We start from the raw sequence: 25,698 nt of genomic DNA, 5'->3' as shown, positions 1-25,698 counted from the left end.
TACAGCTGTGAAACTCCAACTAGTTCCAGAAGGCCATGCTGAGAGTTGTTGTTCTGCGTCAGCTGGCGAGTCATAGTTTGGAGATCACCGCTGTGGATTGTGAAGTGTCAATTTCCAAATCTGTTTTTCAAGAGGATTATCTTTACATTTCAGTAAATTGTAGAGACTTAATGGAAGGCTGCCATGTCTGTAAAACACTTGAGTTTTGGAAGAGGTGATGTGTATCTGAGCTTTTAGCAGCAGTGACGTGAACAGGTTGTTATGAGTAACCGGTGCCTGGCACCTGTTCAGCCATGCCATCTGGATTAATGCAGAACACCACACCCCTGTGTACACTTAATTTTCTATGTAAAATGCCAAAAGAGGTCAACTTGTTCTACCACAAGCTTGGACAGTTTGCTGTTTAAGCATTTATAAACCGGTTGCTGCTTTAGCCCTGGAATTTTTCGTCTAATAGGAGCAGATCTGCAGGTCGCCTCTCTGGTTGTTCACCACAAATTCCACTCGTAGGCAACTTAATTAAATCTGAATAGTCTGAATTCCGGTATATTCTGAACATTCGCTGGTCTGGGAGCCCCGATAAATAGCCGCCATTAATGTAACCCTGCTTACTGTCTGTAACAGATAAACTGAAACTTATTTATCTGGCCTCCCACAATCTATGCGCGGTTGATCCTAAGCCTATTGAGCTTCTTGGGAAAAGATTCCGCTTGCCTTGTAATGACTCTAAGCTTAGGAGTCCACTAGGCTGGGGGGGATTCTCCCCATTTATTTGTTATATATTGAGGACTCAGCTAAACATGCATGTGTTCTAAACAGGATGAGGTGAGAAAACTGTAGCCAGATATGTTGGCAGAAACTTGTCTCTCCTACAATGTAAGCGTCAGTCATGTTAAAGGGAATGTATCAACAGAAAATTACTTTTAGTCCAGTTCTTTGTATCCTTTAATAGGAGCTGAGTCTGGCACATTTGGATTTTTTCACTAGCCTCACCTCCCCTTGAGCAATAAGTGCAGTTAGTTTTGATGTCTAATATGCTATTTAGGTTCTGTATTGTCAGGTGGTGTGTCCAACAGGAGCAGGCAATGTTGGGTTTTCCAGAAATTTAGAATCAATGGCCTATCCTTAAATATATGAATTGTAGTATTGATGTCCAACTACTACACAGAAAACCTCTCTAAAGTTCCTCCCACTAGAAATATCCCTTCTAGCTAATTTGAAGTTCAGTACCTGTTACCAGGGAAGATTTGTCCATAGGTACCAACCAAAACAAGATGTCTTCGCAGTGAGTGGAGAGGGAGGTTCTGTTACATCTTCACACAGTGAACGGAGAGGGGAGGGGTTGATTCTCTTCATAGGCTCCATATAGAGGTCTGCAGACTGCCTGCTCTGTGTAAAGGACTAAACATTGTGCAAATCTCACTTTTTACAATGTAAGAAGAGTCTTCTATGTACTTGTATCTACTTCTGTCTGCTTGTATGATTGCAGATGACATGATATTCACAGATAGAAAGTGACTATTCAGACTGTTCTCATGAATTTGTTTCTTGTGTTTTACACGCTTGCTTGCACGTATTTATCCAGGAATTTGCTTTCATGTTCCTGGATCCTCCTGTATTATGGTCACTTGGGTTTTTCTCAGCTATTTGTTTGCTATCATACATTTACTAGTGGCAGAATTACATGTAAAGAAACAAGTACTGTCTGTAAGGAATAGGGGAGGGAGACAAATTGCTCTTTATTGAACATGCCCACAGCCTCAGAGACAAATGCAAAATATGGTGTAGTCATAAAGAGGATTTTAGAGGCAGAAAAACTGATAGGGCACCATGTACGATGGCTTGTAGAAAACACAGGCACTCTTTAGGTCTGCATTGCTATTCTGGCTGCGCTTCTCTTTATAACTCAGTTGATATCCATTAAGATATGATCAAGAACCACTCCTTAGTTTTGTCATGGCTCCATTATAAAGACCATTGTGAGCAGAGACCTGAAAGTATAGAAGGCCAAAAAGCTTAAAAATAGAAACTTGATCCCTGTAGAGATCAGATGAATCCCTGTAATTGTATGCTGTTTGGGGTATAGTACTGTTATGTGTCACCAGGCACTCCATTACATTATTATGGAGTATATGGTGTTGGTTTTGCAGTAGGACATTGGAAGCCGCAGTGGAATTCCTAGTCAGTCTGCTGACAACAAGGGCGATCCCGGACTTCACGCTGCAGGATGCTGCTTTTATTTTTGCTGATGTCGGCACCATTGGTCTCACCCATCACGTTTCCTGCAGACTTTTTCCTGTTTGCGTGGCTTACATAGATGTATTTATCTCTAATATTCTCTACTCTTTTTAGTGCATCAGATTCCAATGTGAATTATGCCCGTATGTGCCCTGACAATGCAGATACTGGTTTTCTCCATAGGAGATGTCTTCAGCAGGTGTAGACTTGTCTCCCTCAGTAGAAATGATAGTATTGGCTTCATGAGGATATAGTGAAGATACTGCTTGCTTTTAGACATGCCATTAGTTTTGGGCTGAGCTCTATATTTGCCGTCAGTGCAATAACTTATACATTAGAGACTTGGATCAAGGAGAGCGGCTAGGAAATGCAGATGCACAGATCTATCATATGTATTGATGCAGGCTACAGGCATCTCATGTTACCATTTATTACTTATAGGACTCTTATTTATATGCCTTCCAGGAAAAGAGACCAGAGCACTCGCAGGACTTGGGACACTTGCGATCTTGTTTGTACTGCTAATGGTGTATTTGCACAGATCTTTTAGATCAATGCCTTGTAGCCATGAACAATCTGACAAACTCACTTTTAAAGGGATATTTAATTCTTAAGAAATGCCATATATGGTTCATAGCTATTGATCCCTCCTCTGCAACCTACAGATGGAGATGTGGCTGCCAGTGTGCGACTCTCCCCCACTCATTTATATGGGAGCTCCTAAAGCTTTGGACCACCCATAGGAGTAATTTAAAATACCCCCTTAAAGTGGTTATACCATCTGTGACTGCACTAATATATATATATATATATATATATATATATATATATATATATATATATATATATATATATATATACATACACTCACCGGCCACTTTATTAGGTACACCTGTCCAACTGCTCGTTAACACTTAATTTCTAATCAGCCAATCACATGGCGGCAACTCAGTGCATTTAGGCATGTAGACATGGTCAAGACAATCTCCTGCAGTTCAAACCGAGCATCAGTATGGGGAAGAAAGGTGATTTGAGTGCCTTTGAACGTGGCATGGTTGTTGGTGCCAGAAGGGCTGGTCTGAGTATTTCAGAAACTGCTGATCTACTGGGATTTTCACGCACAACCATCTCTAGGGTTTACAGAGAATGGTCCGAAAAAGAAAAAACATCCAGTGAGCGGCAGTTCTGTGGGTGGAAATGCGTTGTTGATGCCAGAGGTCAGAGGAGAATGGCCAGACTGGTTTGAGCTGATAGAAAGGCAACAGTGACTCAAATAGCCACCCGTTACAACCAAGGTAGCCAGAAGAGCATCTCTGAACACACAGTACGTCGAACTTTGAGGCAGATGGGCTACAGCAGCAGAAGACCACAGCGGGTGCCACTCCTTTCAGCTAAGAACAGGAAACTGAGGCTACAATTTGCACAAGCTCATTGAAATTGGACAATTGAAGATTGGAAAAACGTTGCCTGGTCTGATGAGTCTCGATTTCTGCTGCGACATTCGGATGGTAGGGTCAGAATTTGGCGTCAACAACATGAAAGCATGGATCCATCCTGCCTTGTATCAACTGTTCAGGCTGGTGGTGGTGGTGTCATGGTGTGGGGAATATTTTCTTGGCACTCTTTGGGCCCCTTGGTACCAATTGAGCATCGTTGCAACGCCAAAGCCTACCTGAGTATTGTTGCTGACCATGTCCATCCCTTTATGACCACAATGTACCCAACATCTGATGGCTACTTTCAGCAGGATAATGCAATGCCATGTCATAAAGCTGGAATCATCTCAGACTGGTTTCTTGAACATGACAATGAGTTCACTGTACTCCAATGGCCTCCACAGTCACCAGATCTCAATCCAATAGAGCATCTTTGGGATGTGGTGGAACGGGAGATTCGCATCATGGATGTGCAACCGACAAATCTGCGGCAACTGTGTGATGCCATCATGTCAATATGGACCAAAATCTCTGAGGAATGCTTCCAGCACCTTGTTGTATCTATGCCACGAAGAATTGAGGCAGTTCTGATGGCAAAAGGGGGTCCAACCCGTTACTAGCATGGTGTACCTAATAAAGTGGCCGGTGAGTGTATATATATATATGTATATGTATATGTATATGTGTATATATATATATATATATATATATATATATATATATATATATATATATATATATATATATATATATATATATAATATATTTAGCCTGGTAGCCTTGAACAATCTGACAAGACCCCCTTTAAAGGTATATTTGTTTCTGATGTTTATGGCGCATTTACAAGATTTACCATGAATGATTGCTGCAAGTCCAAGAGGTGGGATCTACAGATGACTATAGAACAGGCGTTTCCAACCCTCTTGGTGAGGCATTCAGTAAATTTTTGTGCTCACGTGCAATGTCAGATTAAGGTGCGGGTACTGTATTTTGTTCCAGTGTTGATCCAGAGGAAGGTAAATCCCTCCATGAGGCGGATGGCAATTTTCTTGTGTTAGGAGAACAATTTCCTACAAACTCCAAATATACCAATAAGAATAAACCCTTGGATCATTCTCTCATCTCCAAAAACCTACGTCCTGAAATCTGTGGTTATAAGAACAAAATCTATGGTGAAATCCATGTTACATATGCTAAAAGTGCTCTGTTCTGGTGCAGGTTCTCAGCGTTGCATTGAAAAACCACAATGTAATGGCATCCAACCAGTGTCCATTCCATTTCCACCATTTTTTTATTGCAAAACCGGCATCGAGGAAAAGTTCCTCTGTGCAGAACTTTTCTCTCTGCTGTTTTTTTTGTGGATTTTGTGGCAGTGTTGCCGGGGTTTTTTTTTTTTTTTTTTTTTTTTTTTAATATAAATAATAGTTGCAGCATTTTTGTTTCTTCCCTTAAGAGCCCGACAACCCGTCTTCACAATTTTAAAATCCAAAGTTAAAATCGAAGAGATAAGAGGGAAAATATGATGAATAATTGTCAGTAGATCCCTCCTACTGTCACCCGTGTGGACTTGTATGGATCTACTATATACTGTATGTTCATGTGGTTTGTGCTTGATCTTTATTTTGTATTTTTGTTAAGCTGTACAGTGTAATGTGCGGTGAGCTCTGCCACCTAGTGGAATTTTTTTTTTTTTTTTTTTTTTTTTGACACGCATGTAACTTTCCATTTAGTTTGTGTATTTGATGAGACTTCAGTGCTAAAATGACTAGTCCCTGCCCATTTCACATATATTTTAATTCCTTTAGTTTTGGTGTTGCGTTAACTGCCATCAGTTTTATTTGTTTGCAACTTTTTCCATATTACGCCTTAAAAATCATGTCGCCATGTGTTAATGTTATTTATCACGGCTGCTCAGATTTTTTGTGCCTCTATTACTAAGTAGCTCTGGCCAGAATTAAAGTCCGCACCATTCAGGGACTGATGTTGGTTTCTGGTATAACTTGCCCGAGATTCTGGCCTTAGTTATCGTGAAGTTTGTCCCGCCTAAGCATCTCTTCCCACCTTTGTAAAATGTGGCAAATGGGGTGCACAGACAACTGTGTATCACTGGCACATAAAAGGCATAAATGTGGGGCACATAAAAGGCCCCACATTTACACTCCTCTAACAAGTAACTCACACAGTATATTTTCCTAAATTTACGTTGGTGGTGTTAAAATGATCAATGGGAACAGCTGCTGTAACATTCTACCTTCTTAGAGTGTGACTGTCCATACATATCCCCTGCAGTGATTGCTTGAAGGGGTTGTCCCATAACAAGGATCCTAGCTAGAGATGAGCGAACAGTGTTCTATCGAACACATGTTCGATCGGATATCAGGGTGTTCGCCATGATCGAATCGAACACCGCGTGGTAAAGTGCGCCAAAATTCGATTCCCCTCCCACCTTCCCTGGCGCCTTTTTTGCACCAATAACAGCGCAGGGGAGGTGGGACAGGAACTACGACACCGGGGGCATTGAAAAAAATTGGAAAAAGTCATTGGCTGCCGAAATCAGGTGACCTCCATTTTAGACGAATAGTGGATTTCAAATCCGGGTCATATGAGAATGTGAACTTTGTGACTATGAGACAGGGATAGCTGTACAGGCAGGGATAGCTAGGGATAACCTTTATTTAGGGGGGAATGTTATTAAAAATAACTTTTTGGGGCTCTATCAGGTGTGTAATTATGATTTTTGTGAGATAAACTTTTTCCCATAGGGATGCATTGGCCAGCGCTGATTGGCCGAACTCCGTACTCTGGCCAATCAGTGCTGGCCAATGCATTCTATTAGCTTGATGAAGCAGAGTGTGCACAAGGGTTCAAGCGCACCCTCGGCTCTGATGTAGCAGAGCTGAGGCTGCACAAGGGTTCAAGCGCACCCTCGGCTCTGATGTAGGAGAGCCGAGGGTGCACTTGAACCCTTGTGCACCCTCGGCTCTGCTACATCAGAGCCGAGGGTGCGCTTGAACCCTTGTGCACACTCTGCTTCATCAAGCTAATAGAATGCATTGGCCAGCGCTGATTGGCCAATGCATTCTATTAGCCCAATGAAGTAGAGCTGAATGTGTGTGCTAAGCACACACATTCAGCTCTACTTCATCGGGCTAATAGAATGCATTGGCCAGCGCTGATTGGCCAGAGTACGGAATTCGGCCAAACAGCGCTGGCTCTGCTGGAGGAGGCGGAGTCTAAGATCGCTCCACACCAGTCTCCATTCAGGTCCGACCTTAGACTCCGCCTCCTCCAGCAGAGCCAGCGCTGATTGGCCGAATTCCGTACTCTGGCCAATCAGCGCTGGCCAATGCATTCTATTAGCGTGAACTGAGTTTGCACAGGGGTTCTAGTGCACCCTCGGCTCTGCTACATCAGATTGCTACATCTGATGTAGCAGTGCCGAGTGTGCATTAGATGTGTAGTTGAGCAAAACTGACTAGGAATGCATTGGCCAGCCTTCGGCCAATCAGCGCTGGCTCTGCTGGAGGAGGCGGAGTCTAAGGTCGGACCTGAATGGAGACTGGTGTGGAGCGATCTTAGACTCCGCCTCCTCCAGCAGAGCCAGCGCTGATTGGTCGAGTTCCGTACTCTGGCCAATCAGCACTGGCCAATGCATTTCTATGGGGAAAAGTTAGCTTGCGAAAATCGCAAACTGACAGGGATTTCCATGAAATAAAGTGACTTTTATGCCCCCAGACATGCTTCCCCTGCTGTCCCAGTGTCATTCCAGGGTGTTGGTATCATTTCCTGGGGTGTCATAGTGGACTTGGTGACCCTCCAGACACGAATTTGGGTTTCCCCCTTAACGAGTTTATGTTCCCCATAGACTATAATGGGGTTCGAAACCCACTCGAACAGTGAGCGGCTGTTCGAATTGAATTTCGAACCTCGAACATTTTAGTGTTCGCTCATCTCTAATCCTAGCTATACAGCTTGTTAATGTGAATGTAAGACTTTTCCTAAATACACTGCTTCAGCAAAACTGCTTTGTTTGTCCACTATCTTAATTTATTCACTTCATTGTTGACACTGCATTTCTATAGCCCTTGTTATTATCTGCTCAAATGTCAAGTGACATAGCTGCCTGCTCTCAGGGAGGAGGGGTTAAGTGCACGGGAGCAAGCCTGTGTCTGTAGCTGTTCCTGTGTCTACACCACACATGTGACCTAGCTTCCTGCTCTCAGATAAAGGAAATGGGGGGAAATGAGTGCTTCTTTCTTATATAAAACGGTCTAAATCCTAGTGGACCCGGTCCCTCTGCTCACTAGGATTTAGCTTTCTTATATAGAGCGGGCTAAAAGCTAGTGGATAGAAGGACCTGGTCCCTTAGCCCACTAGGATTTAGCCGACACTATATAGAACAAGCTAAATCCAAGTGTTATAGGACCTTTGATGACATCACAGGCCCTTCAGTCGTCCCATAGGATCACACTATGTGGTGGGTGAAGCTACACACTAATTTGGGGGCGGAGCCAAACTGGAGGTAGTCGGACAGTATGGCTATGCATATGAAACCCCGCCCACCAATTGTTGTCAAAAACCAGGAAGAAAGAACTCTTTGCAGCAGCGAAGGCTGGTGAGCAAGGGACATGGGAATACCTCTTTATGGGGATTGTGTCATCAGAACCCAGCCTTTCAGATAGATAGGTTAGGGTCATCTGAGTCAGTGTTTTCCCAATGTGAATTGTCGCCTCCGTTGCTGAGATATCACAATTTTTGTCGATATGCAAATGAGTTCTTTGGATCATCACCCTTATTGTCCCAAAGAAACGATTTGCATATTGACAAAAACTGTGCTTTCTATGCAACGGAGGGGACGATTCACAAGGCGAATACAGTTTGATTCAGGTGGCCAACCATGTAGTAACTCACCACTTGTCTTTTAGCTCAGGAATTACATTTCCAAAAGTGCACATGAAAATCTTTCCCATGAAACATATATGTCGTACCTCAACAACCATCTTATTAGAATGATTTCACCCCTTGTCAGGTTGGTGCGGAGCTTTACTGTTTATAGTCTATTTAAGTAGTACATACTATGAATGTGGTCGTGTCGAATCCTTGCGTATAGGACAGGGGGGTTCGTTCTCAATTACTAACTTTTTGTGGTTCTGATTTTTCAGAAATTTCAGGACATTGAGGAGGCGCATCTCATTCGAGTGAAGGAGATCATCGGCTGTTTTTCCCATTCTGTTAGTGAGGTCCATATTCAGATAGGCCAGGTAAGTGCACTATGGCGGTTGTTATGATTTATGCTGCTGACAGTAATATAGTGTGCATGTACATGTGTATTTACTAATGTGCACTGAAACTTTCTAACAAGTTTTGACCTGTTATAATGACACATCAGAAGTTTTGATTGATGGGGGTCAGGGTGCTGAGTCCGCTATCAGTCACTAAAATGAAGGGGCAGAAGTGATTATCTGAGCGCTCTGACCCATTGACTTTGTTGAGCTCGCCGTAGAGCGGTAACAGCTGACGGGGCACACCACTCCGCTGAGAACTGCTGCCCTTACGCTTTAGTGATTTAGCCTGTCAGATTTATAGCGTTGAAACATAACACGCTGCTATACAACAGTATCTTCATGTCTTATATGTGTGATCTGAGGAACACCTGTTTGAAGAGGACATGTCGCCACCTCCACCCTCTATAACTCTTCACATCTTTTAATAGGCTGCTCCGCTCATTCCAGCACAAAGACCATTAAGCTAAGCATTTGGGCTTGTTGGTGATTTGCACATAAGCACATTCATGCAAATAGTCTCAAGTTTCAAGGATGCAAAATGGAGAAATTCATCTTAGCAATTTAGTTTTGTGGCACATTAAGGCCAAGGACTTACTCAAGCAACATCGGCCATGAAGTAACCCTGAAGGTTCAACCATGGCCAACCAGAAACACTAGTGCATATGTGACAAATATACCAAAATAGTGCAATGGCATAACAAGGGCCTCATTGAAAATCTTACAAATCATCCACATTTAGTAATATTGAAATTGATTTCCATCTTGACGGCATTTTTTGGAGATAGGAGTAACCCTTTAGTCTCCTTTAGATATTTACTTTGCTGCTTTACTCTCACACTACAGATTTTCTGTTGGAAATCACTATGTGTGCATGTAGCCTTAAAGTCACCGAGCTCTTCATGACTTCTACCATTGCTTGTCTGTGGGGATTACATGGCTATGTGCCTGATTCTGCCGCAGGTCTGGCTGAAACACCTGAACTAAAGGCAGCGTCCACATCACTATTGCCACACAGTATATATTGCACATTCTCCTGATGGCTATACCCTTAGGCTATATTTACACGACCATGATGATTCTTGAAAGCGTTTTTCATGGATCCGTGTGGAATCCGTTTTTCTTCACTGATCTTAGGCAAAAAACGGAAATGAGAGTACAGTTTATTAAAAAAGGAGTACATGCATGGATCACAGGCAACACTGCGTAAAATATATTATTATATTATGCTGTCTGTGTGTCAAATAACCATTCATACACATTACACACTATTATAATGTGCCATTATATATAGGTTATCCTCCTGGTCTATTTTGATAACCATTTATAGACATTACACTCTATTATATAAATTATATATTAAATTATATTTTGTTCTCGGTCTAGATTATAATGTATATAAATAGACATTATAATCCCTGTCTGGATACTGACTAGTCATACACATTACATACTATTATAATGCATTATAATAATAGATTATATTAGATATAGAATTAGATATAGAATTAAAATAATTAGATTATATATAATAATATCCCTGCCTGGATTCATATCTATTCATAGGTGACACACTGTTACAATGTACTATTATATTGGTATACAGAATATACTCTGTCTGGATAATGACCATACATAGACATTCACAGTATTATAATGTACTATTATATATAGTTTATACTCCTTGTCTGGATTCATACCTATTCATACACATTACACACTGTTATAATGTACTATTATATAGAATATTTTCTGTCTAGATAATAACCATACATACACATTACACACCGTTATAATGTACTATTATATAGAATATACTCTGTCTGGATAATAATCATACATACACATTACAATATTATAATGTCCTATTATATATTCCTAACCATTCATTTTACTTTTAATCACTGTTTTCCAGGTTCATGAAGACTTCATAAATAACATGGAAAACATCACTGTGGACAGTTTACTGGAGAAGTTTGCAGAATCTAAAGGCACGGGGAAAGAGAGACCCGGTGAGTGCGTCTTCCTTGTACCGGCATGTACATGAACGGATGATTCCTGGCTGGTATATCTGTGTGACAGGTCATGTTGTGCTGTGTGAGATGTCGTGTGTCATTGTTGTTTGTTATTCCCACGTGGGTTCAGAGACTGGTGAATGTCGTGCCTGATTTATTTGGGAAGCGGCACATTGTTCCCCCTCCCCTGGAGCGTCAATGTTTAGCTGGTGGGAGCCTGTTGTGCATGCCCAGTCAGCCTTCTGCTATTAGGAGAGACACGCAAGTCTTCTACAGCTTCTCCCACCGCCTGCCCTCACCTTATAAACTACATTGGAAAACTTTGAAGGCGCAGTCAGACACTTTATACCAATGAAAAGTTTTCATGAGCAGTTTAAAAGTTTTTTAATTACTTCTAACCATTAACATACCACTCCAAACTAGTCTGTGCATCCATGTTGGTATGTGTAGCATTTAGGTTCCTTCATGCTGGTTCCTTAGGCACTTACAAATACTAAAGTCAATGTCTTGGGTGGTCTTAAGTAAGTTCAGTTTATTCAAAGTTATTATATAATAAGTTATGCAGGTTTGTAATATGCTTTGTCTATTAATTCTTCACCATTTTCATGAACTTGGTGACTTTGCTAATCCAGATATGTGTCTGTGTGTTTAGCTCTGCGCTGGATGCCATGCATTGTCTCATACAGCCTTGGGATGTAAGCAGTCCTGGTTACATTCACTCAGAGCAATCAGAAATCCTGAAACCGTTGAGAAATGTTATAGCCTCAGTTATACCTTTTCTGTGTGTATTTCATTGTTTTTATACAGTATAGGAAATTATTATTTGATCCTTTGCCGATTTTGTAAGTTTGCCCCCTGACAAAGACATGAACAGTCTATAATTTTAAGGGTAATCTAATTTTAACAGTGAGAGAATATCAAAAATAAAATCCAGAAAATCATATTGTATAAATTTTATAAATTTATTGAATTTTGAATAGAGAAATAAGTATTTGATCCCTCTCACAAACAAGACTTAATACTTGGTGACAAAACCCTTGTTGGCGCGCACAGTGGTCAGACGTTGTTTGTAGTTGATGATGAGATTTGCGCACATCAGGAGCTATATTGGTCCCCTCCTCTTTGTAGATCATCTCTAAATCATTAAAATTTTGAGGCTGTCGCTTGGCACCTTGGAGCTTCAGCTCCCTCCATAAGTTTTCTATGAGATTAAGACCTGGAGACTGGCTAGGACACGCCATGACCTTAATGTGCTTCTTTTTGAGCCACTCCTTTGTCACCCTGGCTGTATGTTTTGGGTCATAGTACTACTAGAAGACCCAGCCATGACCCATTTTTAATGTCCTGGTGGAGGGAAGGAGGCTGTCACTCAGGATTTTACGCAACATGGCTCCATCCATTCTCCTATTGATGCGGTGAAGTAGTCCTGTGTTCTTAGCAGAGAAACATCCCCAAAACATAATTTTTCCACTTCCATGCTTTGCAGTGGGGACGGTGTTCTTTGGTCACAGGCAGCATTTCTCCCCCCCAAACACAGAGAGTTAAGTTAATGCCAAAGAATTAAATTTTTGTCTCATCTGACTAATCTGGATGATTCTGAGAGTCATTGGGAGAAGGTGCTGTGGTCAGATGAGACAACAATTCAGCTGTTTGTTTTCGGTAACGGAACGTCACTACTCAATTAACCCCCCTCTACCCCATCATACTTGCCTCTCTTCCTTTCAGACTTCCTCTTGTGGAGAATGGCTCCTCCTTTTTCTGTGACGTCTGCCAGGGCGTGTGCAAAAGAGCCAGAGTCCTGGCTTTGCACTGTAGCCAACAATCCATCTCTATTGGAGCCCAAAGGAGCTGCCCATGCTTGTGCAGAAGAGATGGAGTGAAGGCTACAGCACAGTGACGGGTCTGCTGCGCAGGCACTGGCAGAATCAAAGAAGAGGAAGAGCCGTTCCCCACAGAAGGAAGTCTGGACAGGAGGAAGACAGGTAAGTATAATGGGGGGTGATGCTGAGTTAGTTGGGAAGGGCTACTAGTGGACGGGATAGTCAGGGAGACAGGGAGGGGTGTTAGGAACAGGGGAGGGGAGGGGAGGAGTAAGAGGGAGAACCTAAGACTACCATAATGCATTGCATTAGCTAAGGCAGCATGATGCCACGTACTCCCAGAGAAAACTAGAAATCACGTAAAACACTGCTAAAGGTGCTTGGGTGCACTTATTATCCCATTAATAGCGCTAAAAGACTTTTTTTTTTTTTTTTAAGATTTTTTTGCCCGGAAACCCTCCCTCTAAGAATTTTAAGAAAATCGGGCATATTCTGCATCTCTTAAAAGGGAGTCTGTCGCCAGAACCCAGCCTGATAGGTAGGTAGGTAGGTTAGGATCACCTGAACTAGATGGTGTTTTCCCCTTGTAAATCGCTGCCTCCGTTTCACCATATCACCATTTTTGTTGGTATGGAAATGAGCTCTTTGGAGCAATGAGAGTGTTTCTGCTTATCTCCTTGGCAAAATAGCAACACCCTCATTGATCCAAAGAGCTCATTTCCATAGTGACAAAAACGGCGATCTCTCAGCAATGGACAGGAGGAAGACAGGTAAGTATAATGGGGGTGAGACTGCTGAAGCCAGAGGGTAATTGCAAAGGAATTGAATATCGGAGGAGTCTCACTTGGGTCCTGACCATCAGCTGCTTGAAGAGATCACAGCATTTGAGTGAGGAGGACCCCTTTACATTTTTCATAATGTCATGCCCGTAATGCTCGGTGTTCCACGGCACCTATAGTGGATATGTATACAGTTGTATTATTGAGCAGCGCAGTTTTTACTGTGACCTCTTTGAATAATGGGTGTACATAAGGTAATATTTCGTATTGTTTGTAGCATAGGGTGTGCGTGCCAGTGAAAGGTTTGCATGCTCGCTCCTCAGCTTACATGGGAATGCAGGTGTATTGTTTGTCCATACAGCATTATAAATCCATCATGGGGCTGGATCTGGAAAGCTTGTATAAAAACCCTGAAAAATAGCTCGATTGTGTACTCCCAGGCCTGACCTTTCCTGACCCAGCTTTACCATAGCAGAGCTAAGAGCAGTCATTTGTTTTGACAGCAGAATTAATTGAGGCTAAAACATTAGAAATTCCGCTTGTATCAAGCTGTTCATTAGGATTTGCTCTCTGGCTTTAGTGCTGTCAGAAAAATAAAATGTCCCCCTCTGATTAAATAGCAGAATGATGGCCGGTCCACTGAATTTCCAGAGAGAGGTTGAATAAACTTTCTACTGCGGAAACGATTGCGAAGTGACACGCTGCAGGAGGGAGGTCACGATGTGCACTGATATCCAGCTGGGCTGTCAACTGGCACCATGCCAGGCACGCAAAGCCTTGCCACTCACTGTGGCATGGGAAGCGCATAGAGGAGATGTGAAAAGAGCCTCTCAATCGCTCCGTGCACAATCCTGTTAGAAAATAATGTTTTATTTTCCTCCCTGTATTGAACAGACTGAACAAACCTAACTTTCTAGCAGCTTTGCCATAGAGAGTGCTTTGTGTGCGCTGTATGTACTAAAGATTGAAATTCTCACTACGTGCTAGCAGATAGGAGTTCTCCTTGTTGATGTAGGTCACATATCTTCTAAAAAGTTTGCAATATATGTGTAAAATCAGTATGATTGATCTGCAGATAGACCACCAGGCATAACCATAAGGTGTTAAGGACCTACATAAAACCTTATTTGAAAATACAACTTTCTATCACCGCATCCCATCCCATGGCCATCTTCAGTTATAGGTATACTGTACTTTCCGTTTTCTTTTGATCAGACTTCATCTTGATTTTTAGCTTTATCCCAGCTTTCTCGTCTCGTGCTTGGCGATCAGTGACTTGAGGCTTCAGCGAAGCTAGAGCCAGTACCATCTCTGCCTGCTCCCTATTCTCCTAAATAAACTAATATACCCTAAGAGTACAGTCAGGGAAGCTGAGCAGTGAGCTGCTTAGAAGATGTTTATTGCTGCTGACTGGCCATGACCGTCAGCCATTTATGAAGAAGCCAAAGCAGGAGTTGCAGTCAGGCTATGGAAGAATAGAGGAGATGCAGTCAGCGACTTGGCCTACCGACATCACAGGCATGAAGATTACCGTATGAATTGAGCCTGTTTAATCATCAATGTTAACCGTGTTTCTTCCTGTTCAGACTCTATGTGGTATAGTCCATGCATCTTCATCAGGACACCTAGATCTCCATAGACGCCAATAGAACAGCATGTCACAAAAGCCGAAATCACCCTGTTAATGTGCAATGGTCCCACCTGATATATTGGGATAGAAATAGCAAGAAGAAGAACAAATGAGAGAATGACACATGAAATAACATAATGGGAAACATTTGTTATTTACCCTTAAAGGGGCTCTATCATTGGGAAAGTCATTTTTAGATAAGCACATCCTTGCATAGCCTTTAGAGAGGCTACTCCACACCTACCTTTTGTATGTAAATTGCCTCAGTAGATTTTGAAGGAGTCCGTTTTTATGCAAATGTTAATGAGCTTCCACCATGCATCGGAAGTGTCTCTGTGCACTGCTGTATGTGTATGTATAACAGAGGAGTCATCAGCACAGCAGACTCTGCTGTACATACACATAGAGCAGACTGTGATCACAGACACTTCCGGTGCACGGTGGAAGCTCATTAACATGTGCATAAAAACGGACTCATTCAAAATCTACTGAGGCAATTTACATACAAAAGGTAGGTGTGGAGTAGCCTTTCTAAAGGCTAAGCAAGGATGTGCTTATCTAAAAATGACTTTCTCAATGGTAGAGCCCCTTTAAGCATAACATGCTAACTATATCTTTGTGTACAAACTTGTGACCATCTTATAAGCAAAACTGTAGGATCCATTTCTAAGAAACCTCTGGTTATATAACTTCTAGTAGATATCTGAGTAACAAACCTGTCGTCTTCATTCCTTATTTCTTCCTTTTATCTGTAGTTTAGTGTAATGTGTTAAAATCCCATCATTACACCATTGTGTCCCGCAAATGAATATGCACTAGGGGGCGATGAAGGCACATGTGTGACACCTGCATCAATATGTCTATGAAACAGAGAAAATAGACGTACCCCTCTGGTCCGCAGTGATATGCTGACTTCGCAAAAATGTACAATACTTGGACAAACTAAAATGTCAGAGCTACTAAGTCAGGACGTCTGGTTGAGAGTGGAGATGTTATATGGTGTAGTGTATCTGCTTGTAAGTGTTATTGAATATTTTTTTTTTTTAGTCTTTTCTTATAATATATATTTATTGTAGAGAAATAGTTTTATTTTATTTCCATTTCCTCTAGGTCCCATTGAATTTGAGGAGTGCAATGCCGCTGTTGCTGTAGAAGGTGAGGCTGCTATATTATATTGTCATGGAGCTGAATGTTTCCTTCATTGCTTCGGAATTAAAGTGGAAATCATTTCTGTTACCTAAGTCCACGATTTTACATTTTAGGGGTGAAACAGAAAAAAAGAAAACCTTTTGGTCTAACAACTAAAATGAGAAAGAAGGATGATACAGAGTCTGTGTAAGTATTTCCTAGTGAATACCATAAGCAGGTATAGGTATGGTGCATATTGCTGCCTTCCTCCAGTATTGTCTTCCTACTCCTCCCCATCTGATGTACTAGGCTATATAGCATCATTTTTCACCTATAGATCTGCTTGCTGGTTTACCACTATTCAGAGTCTGCCCACAGATGCTATGGCGTATTTTATATTGAGCTTTACAGGATGGCAGAACTGATATATCTAATGCTTTGGCCCAGCACCATGGCACACTGCAGTGTAAAAGCTCCAGACGCCAAAATGCTTTATGGTTCATTTTCTTTCCTTCTTATTGGTCATTATAAATATCCTACCATCTTGCTATTGTAGAATCTGAGCCACTCCTTAAGTTAGATGATTGTCATGCTCCCTCTTATACGATTATGTGGCTGTGCAAGCTCTCTTTCCTCCACTCGCCCCTTCCTCTCTGTGTCAGAGATAGAGGAGGTTATCTATGACAGGTCAGAGTGTGGAAAGACAGGAAAGCATCCAGGTTTTCAGAGCAGGCTGATCACAGAAACCATTCTGTATTAGAGGGGTCATACAGCAGTATGCATGTGGAGAGGGAGAATCACACAGGCTGTGTATGAGTGTACAAAGTGAGGAGAGTTACTCAGTCGCTTACTCCTCCCTCAGCATTAATGTCTCTTGGCACAAGGGAGAAGTGATCCCTTTTTGAGCTGGTGAAGGAGAAGGCAGTACAGGAATGACACTGCTGGCACAAGAGAGCTAGTGAAGGCTGCCATGTCCTGTACCCACACCTCACATCTGTCATATATTTCTCAGAATTACATCTTCCATATGAGAAAGTCTGAAACTAGGAGCAGCATCTCAGAAGAAGAAATTGAGATTGCAGAAAATTAGTTTAATTTCTACATAATTTAAGGGTATATTCAGATGTAGGAATTCAGACCAAATTCAGAGCATTGGAGACCTCCCATTCGACAGTACACATGGATCTGTGGCTGAAATGAATGACACAGAAATCTTTGGTAGGGGTGGGAGTGTAACACACCTCGGTGTCATAGCCCTCTTTAAAGAATTACAGTGCTTGCATCATGACTGATGTTCCCCACCATCACTGTGTCGTTCTCATGGCTGCTTTCTGTCCAGTGTGAACAGCTCTGAATGATCCAGTATGTCTACAAAATACAACCCAGAACTACACAACAGTACATGCTAGCTGGATTCATTGCAGGGTAGAGATCGTGTAATTCATAGCTATTGAAATGTACAGGTTGTGAAGATCAGTATTGTAGTATGTGAAAGAGAACCGTATAGCACCAGATTCTATAATAACCCGTATATTCTCCTATCCACAGGGAGAATGCTGACGCGGATTCAATTGTAAGTAAACTGCTAGTTTTTACTTTTCCTTAGCTAATGCCAGTTCTCCTATACATACCTCTGCATTGTACGACGTGAACTATTGCAGACTGTGACCCTTCTTTGCAGATGTACATTATCCATTACAGGCTAAGACTGACCTTCTTTCAGAGCACTGTGGAGTTTCTATGCAATGTGTTCATTCATTATTAAAGCGGGCAGCCTGATTCCTGTTGAAAGGGTTAACGTTTACATTCTGGTTTATAATCTTTCATTTTTTGATAAATTACTGGTGTATATTATTCATTACCTAGTGTATGTTAATACAAGGGCAAGTTTTGTCAGCAATTTTCAATGTTCTCTTTATTTACATATTATAAAAAACAAAAAAACTTTGCAAGTCTTCAGTAGGTGATACCTTTTTTAATAGCTAACTCATAATGATGACAGAATATATAACGTTTCGAAGCTTCCTCTGAGCTTCTTCTTCAGATATAACTAAAAACACTCTGTAGAGGCTGCATATACACTCACCGGCCACTTTATTAGGTATACCTGTCCAACTGCTCGTTAACACTTAATTTCTAATCAGCCAATCACATGGCAGCAACTCAGTGCATTTAGGCATGTAGACATGGTCAAGACAATCTCCTGCAGTTCAAACCGAGCATCAGTATGGGGAAGAAAGGTGATTTGAGTGCCTTTGAACGTGGCATGGTTGTTGGTGCCAGAAGGGCTGGTCTGAGTATTTCAGAAACTGCTGATCTACTGGGATTTTCACGCACAACCATCTCTAGGGTTTACAGAGAATGGTCCGAAAAAGAAAAAACATCCAGTGAGCGGCAGTTCTGTGGGCGGAAATGCGTTGTTGAGGTCAGAGGAGAATGGCCAGACTGGTTCGAGCTGATAGAAAGGCAACAGTGACTCAAATAGCCACCCGTTACAACCAAGGTAGCCAGAAGAGCATCTCTGAACGCACAGTACGTCGAACTTTGAGGCAGATGGGCTACAGCAGCAGAAGACCACACCGGGTGCCACTCCTTTCAGCTAAGAACAGGAAACTGAGGCTACAATTTGCACAAGCTCATCGAAATTGGACAATTGAAGATTGGAAAAACGTTGCCTGGTCTGATGAGTCTCGATTTCTGCTGCGACATTCGGATGGTAGGGTCAGAATTTGGCGTCAACAACATGAAAGCATGGATCCATCCTGCCTTGTATCAACGGTTCAGGCTGGTGGTGGTGGTGTCATGGTGTGGGGAATATTTTCTTGGCACTCTTTGGGCCCCTTGGTACCAATTGAGCATCGTTGCAACGCCAAAGCCTACCTGAGTATTGTTGCTGACCATGTCCATCCCTTTATGACCACAATGTACCCAACATCTGATGGCTACTTTCAGCAGGATAATGCGCCATGTCATAAAGCTGGAATCATCTCAGACTGGTTTCTTGAACATGACAATGAGTTCACTGTACTCCAATGGCCTCCACAGTCACCAGATCTCAATCCAATAGAGCATCTTTGGGATGTGGTGGAACGGGAGATTCGCATCATGAATGTGCAGCCGACAAATCTGCGGCAACTGTGTGATGCCATCATGTCAATATGGACCAAAATCTCTGAGGAATGCTTCCAGCACCTTGTTGAATCTATGCCACGAAGAATTGAGGCAGTTCTGAAGGCAAAAGGGGGTCCAACCCGTTACTAGCATGTGTACCTAATAAAGTGGCCGGTGAGTGTATATAACTGGACACAGGGGTAGGATTACAGGAGGGAGGGGGGAAGAGGCTTATTACTATATACTTATAACAACAAACAATCAATTGCCAGATCCCAGGTTCTTATCTTAATGGCTGTCTTAATGATTTGTATAAAAAGACATAAACCCACCGTGAGATGTTCATTCCATTGTCCAGCGTCTGGAATAGGGTCATGGCCTTGTACTCATAAATCAGTCGCTGTTTCCTTGATTTAAAGTTCCCTTTTAAGATCAAGATTTTCATGTCATTGATGATGTTGTGGTCTTCCTGGCAAAAATGATTTGGCACGGGAAGATCAGTTCTCTGTTGTTTGATTGTATGGCGATGTGAATTAATTCTCATTCTGAGTTTCTGACCGGTCTCTCCAACATACAGATTTTCAGTGGAACATTTGGTGCAAATGATCAAATACACTACATTAGGTGTGTTACAGGTGAACACACCTGGGATTTTATATTCCCTGTTAGAGTTTGGGATCTTTATCCTTCAGTGGTCAATATGTGCGGGCAGGTCTTGCACCTCTTCTGTCCACATGGGAATGTTCTTTTGTTAGTTGGAGGTGACAGAGAGCTGCTAATAATCATATTCCTGAGGTTTGGTGGCTGTCTGTAGCATAGGAGGGGGGGGGGGGGTCTGAAAATATGGATTTTAGACGGTTGTCTTTTTGCAGTAGTGGATGTAGTTTGCGTGTAATTCCTCTCAGCGTCTCCAGGTGTGGGTTATATGTAACGACCAGGGGCACTCGATTGTTCTCCTGTTTGGTATTGTATTTTAATAACTCCGATCTTGGTAACCTGGTGGCTCTGGTGATTTGGTTATCAACTGTTCTTGGATGGCAACCCTGCCTCAAGAATGTGTAGTGAGCCCTGTATGGGATAGTGTTGATAATATCTCTTTCAAGCGCTGTGGCATATGATGGCGCTATATGTTAGCTTAAATAAATAATTGTAAGTTCTGAGGATCCTGGAGTGCAGCAGTAGGCTAGTCACACAGATGGCAGCATTATACTATAACCTATAGAGGTGTGTTGTGTTATCTCAGGTATGAAATTCCTTTCTTCTGAGAGAGTGCAGAGGTAAGGACGTGTGCAGTGACCTTGATAAGACAAGACTGCCTAGTCATGGTATTCAGGTGTGTGAACGTGTTTACTGCCTATGGGACTTCTGTGGAGGGGAAAAAACCGAGCATGTACTGTAAATAGGTTTTGGTTTTTAGGATTATAAGAGAATCTGTGTTTTACGAAGTATAGCTTGTGGTTAGTACTTGCAAGTGTATAATGTGATGTTTTTGTGAAGAACTGATATTGGTATTAACGGGATTCTATCATTGGACACCCTTTTTTTTTCTCCCTTGCTCGTAGGAGTAGCCTTAAGAAAGGCTATTCTTCTCCTACCTTTAGATGTCTTCTTCGCGCCGCTGTTCGGTGGAAATAGAGGTTTTCTTCAGTATGCAAATGAGTTCTCCCGCAGCACTGGGGCCGGTCCTCAGCGCTCAAACAGTACTGGGGGCATCCCTAAAGCTGCGAGAGAAATCTTCAGCGACGCCTCCATCTTCTTCAGGAACGCCCTCTCCCTGTGTCGTCTTTTGTCTTGGGTTTCAATCTTCTAGGCCTCGGCCCAGAACTGTGTAGGCGTGCTTTTTCTTCTGGCCCGGGCATGCGCAGTTGGCTCTGCCCAAGGCCTAGAAGATTGAAACCCAGGACAGAAGAAGACACAGTGAGAGGGCGTTCCAGAAGAAGATGGAGGCGGCGCTGGACAGTTCTCTCGTAGCATTGGGGACACCTCCAGTGTTGCAAGAGAACGTATTTGCATACATAAGAAAACCAGGATTTCAACTGAACGGCGGCCCGGAGAAGACCTCTAAAGGTAGGAGAAGAATAGCCTTTCTTAAGGCTATTCCTACATGTCAGGGCTCGTTCACATCTGCGCCCGATCTCTGTCTGTCGGGTTTCCGTCTTCTGTAGACAGAAGACGGAAACCTGACAGACCGTGTCCGGCAGTGAGTGCCGGCGAGCATTTTATTTCAAGTGAGATCCAGAAAGTAGAGGAGATATCCACAGATCCATATTAGTCGTGTAGTAGTACATGAATGCTGATGGAAGGGGATCGGGGGAGTTTTATTAACATTGTCACCAGAACCAGACACATAATCTCAGCCCTGCACACATAGGTTAGGGTCACCTGAATCAAATAGTGTTTTGCCTTTGTAAATCTTTTCCTCCTTTTTTGGATAAATCCAAATGAGCTCTTTGGAGCGAAGAGAGTATTATCAGTGCACTGAGCAACAGATATCCAGATAATGGAGGAACTCAAGATGAGAGCCCGGTGTGACCTATCTATCTGCAGGCTGTGTTCTAGTTACAGGCCCCTTTAAGTAAAACATGCTGCAGACATTGCTCACATTTATGATATTTTTGCAGACATAACGATAACTTTGCCCTAATTTCACAATGACCTATTTGTCTCATTGTCCACTGTCTCTCATGTCTTGTAAAATGTCCACCTGAAACTGCATGATTTAATAAGTACTCGCACATAGGGAAATAGATACCATTTTATACCAAGAATTTGTAGTTGCAGGAGTAAATTCTTTTGTAGCTATCCATTAATCTGGGAGGCATCCTCCATGGCAGGTGGTTTTGGCTGGTTGTTGAGGATTAGCTGTAACCATTACATATGTCTGAACTATAAGAACTTCAGAAACAGAAGACTGATCGCAGAGAAGCCCCCCGGTCCATCTAGTCTATCCTTACAATATTACCATTTTATCTATAGGATAGCCATGTGTATCTCAGACAGGCTTATATTCACTTACTGTAGGTTTCCCAACCACATCTGCTGAAAATTAGTTCCGAACCTTGACTATTCTTTCAGTGGAATAATATTTCCTGACATTCCTTCTGATCACCACTAATTTCAGAATGTGCCACCTTGTTTTTGTTCACTTTTTTTGTTTGCTCTTATTGAATTGATTTTATATCAATTCATTTATAGGATTTTGTGCCATTTTTAGACTTTTCTGCTACAAATTCAATGTTTGCACTAGTGAAAGGAAATGTCTTTCCCTGTGGATTGGCCAATCATTATCGCCGCTTCCGACCCACATATAAAAGGTTGCTTTTGGTGTAAAAAAACAAACATCTAAATCGCATCAATATTTGGTGTGACCTTTGTCCTTTGGAGGAGGATTCCTGGAAGTGCTGATACAGCCCCCGCAGAGCCCTGATGTCATCATCATCCAGTCTGTCTGGGATTACATGAGGAGACAGAAGGATTGGAGCAAGCCGACATCCACAGAAGATCTGGGCTTAGTTCTCCCAGATGTCGTGAACATCCTCCCTTGAGAATCCCTTCAAAAACTCTCTGAGGGGTGTACCTTGAAGAGTTGATGGAAGCAAAGAGCAAATGTCACCCCAAATATCGATGGGATTTTGTTTTATCTTTTGTTTATTCGTTTCAGTTTGTTAATTAACAAAAATAAACTATGAACACTTCTCTTTTTGAAAGCAGTCTTACTTTTGCAGCAGTTTCCCCATTTCTGCCTAAGACTTTTGCACACCACATAGTTTTTAATGTTCTCCTTTAACCTATACTTTGGTATTACAGTATTTGCAACATGTCGACTATACAGTAAGCCGTAAAAGAAAAAACAAACCACTTTTAATACAATGATGAAATTATTTCCCTGCCCAAATAGTTAATTAAAATCAATCAATTCATGAGACAGCCCCCGATAATGATGGAACAGTTCTGTTTCCCATAGTAATCCCATCAGTAGGATATCATTCTATATTCCTCCTTGTTATGTATTGGGTCCTTTTTCAGATGACATTATAAAGCGACACGCGATGATGAAGGAGAATGTAAGTAACACAGCTTTGCAAAACACCCAATACTTTCAAGTCCTGCATGGAAGACTGATCCGTTTCCAGTTCAATGTGCCTTATAAATTATTAACCCCAAGTACCAAAACAAGCAAGTCAGAAAGTAAACATTGTAAGTCAAACCGAATTAGGAGCTGCTTCACTGCTTTAACCTCGCAGCTATCGAGAATCCGCACTTTATTAGGAACGTGACTATTACGAGCCGGAGAAAGCTCTGAGGAATTTCACTCTTCACCTAATGCATTTACAAGCGCACTGGAAAGGCTGATACACAGATTATACATGCGAGCGCGCTGTCACCGCAGCCTGCCAAAGGCATAGGCAGAACCATCAATGTAACATTTACTGTCTGTGTCTAGGGTGGTCATTTTACAGAAGGAAAAATCAGAATAGAATGAATAAAAGAGAGTCGCATTTCTGACTTTAGGAATACTACGAAGGCGAGTCAATTATAATGCCTTGTAGGTGTCTTTAATAGGAATGGAAACATACATTTGTACTGATGAAGCCATACAGAAATAATCATCTATTTTATGGATATGCAGATCAGCCTGCAAGTGCACCAGGGGTGGACCTGCATAGCCAAAAGACATCTGTAAATGCTCCAGGTCTCGCCCCTTTTCAGCTGCTGCAGTCGGTCGGGCTCCTCCGCAGGGCACCCGCAGGATGGTTTATGTATTTATATATAGAGGATTACCTATACATTGCTTCATAGGTTTGTGACCACAAAGGTATGCTTCTAGTAAAGGCCCCTACATCGCTGCCGTTGGTGTGGGAGTATATTGGATATGGTAGGGTAGGACGATAGGGTTTCTGTAATGCGGTCTGTACTGCAGGCTACACAATTTTTTCTTGCATTTTTGAAAGAATGTGTAACAAAGCCTTTTGGGAAGATGTGAACACAAGAGAATAATGTTTGGTGGCTTGTCTCTATCCTGCTGTAGTCAATGCTCCTCTCTCCCTGAACATTCATTATTCCACCCATTGTTCTTCTAATTCCCCTTTATACCCCCAAATGGATATTATGGTGAATAGAGGTACATAAAGATATGTGTAGCCAGCTATACAAAATAACTACTTGCAATGCTAGATGGTAAGTAAGGGGTATTTTCCAGGATCCTCATCCATCTGTCATGTATTTCACCACCTAAAACAATGACTTGGTGTTCTGGCTGCTTACTGGTCATAACGTTCCATGGCGGACATGTCAGAAGAATGTTTGTGCCAAATATGCACCGCTCCATGCCAATGTCCACACTCAGGACTGAGCACAACTATTACCTACAATAACCCAAACAGGAGGAGTTTCTACCCAAAATGCAGTGTTCATGTTGGACTTGGGACATATGCTGGTTTTCTGGTTTGTTGCAAATTTATTTATAACTATTCGTTTTAGGTTTCTGAGTTGGTATAGACTTGGCTCATGCCCCTGCTGTGCCCACTTCGGCACTCTTAGGACCTAATATGTCTCACTTATTGTATGTAGGTGGATTATTAAGTTTGGTGTTCATTTTTACAGAACCTCCCTGCTGTTGATGAAGAAGGATACAGTATAAAGCCGGAGGAAAACCAGAATTATATCCTTTTCTTCATATACTGTGTACTCGCTCTCATTTATATATGGTTATTGCTCCAATGAGTATTAGGATCTTTACCATCATGGTCATCATGAACAGACAGCTGCTATGTCGGCTTGCTGTTCTCTCTGTTGGAATCTGGCCATTACATTTACTTGTGTTACCAGCAAGTGTGACTTCCCTGGTGACAATAGGTGATCACCAGGGCATGGAGAAGCTGATCAACTGACTGCCATGCAAGGCTACGGAGTCGGTATGCCAAGCCACTATGTTTCCACAGCCTGACTCCGACACCTGCTACAATTCTGTCTCCTTCATAGATGGCTGACAACCATGGGTCAGTCAGAAACAGATCTTGTAATTCATTAAAAAAAAAATCAGTGATTGATTCCTATAGAACTAAATATGTAACAAACTATACATCTAATTATACAATATTAATAATGGTATAATATCACTAAAAATAATCTTTTAAAGTTGGAGTTGGTATCCTTTTTTCTTACTCTACCCAAAATTGGTCCCGACTCCACAATCTTGCTGCTATGGGTCCAGCTTTACTTTAAAAAGGGGGTTTTCCTGGTTTGGCATGGTTAGGGG

At 42.0% G+C, this 25,698-nt stretch overlaps 1 protein-coding gene across 2 annotated transcripts in view; it reads left to right on the top strand.

Annotated features, from left to right (window-relative positions):
* The window catches only part of FCHO2 (FCH and mu domain containing endocytic adaptor 2), a 113,134-nt gene that overhangs the window by 57,542 nt on the left and 29,894 nt on the right, over positions 1-25,698 (top strand). For both annotated transcript variants that reach the window (XM_075270574.1, XM_075270566.1), the window contains exons 7-12: positions 8,837-8,935; positions 10,872-10,968; positions 16,311-16,355; positions 16,463-16,535; positions 17,877-17,901; positions 25,044-25,104. In XM_075270574.1, coding sequence (XP_075126675.1) covers positions 8,837-8,935; positions 10,872-10,968; positions 16,311-16,355; positions 16,463-16,535; positions 17,877-17,901; positions 25,044-25,104 — 400 coding nt within the window. The remainder of the gene's footprint in view (positions 1-8,836; positions 8,936-10,871; positions 10,969-16,310; positions 16,356-16,462; positions 16,536-17,876; positions 17,902-25,043; positions 25,105-25,698) is intronic.

This window comes from Leptodactylus fuscus, chromosome 1 (genome assembly GCF_031893055.1).
Source record: "Leptodactylus fuscus isolate aLepFus1 chromosome 1, aLepFus1.hap2, whole genome shotgun sequence".
In the NCBI taxonomy this organism is placed as follows: Eukaryota; Metazoa; Chordata; class Amphibia; order Anura; family Leptodactylidae; genus Leptodactylus; species Leptodactylus fuscus.
This window is presented reverse-complemented; position numbering and strand designations above follow the sequence as displayed.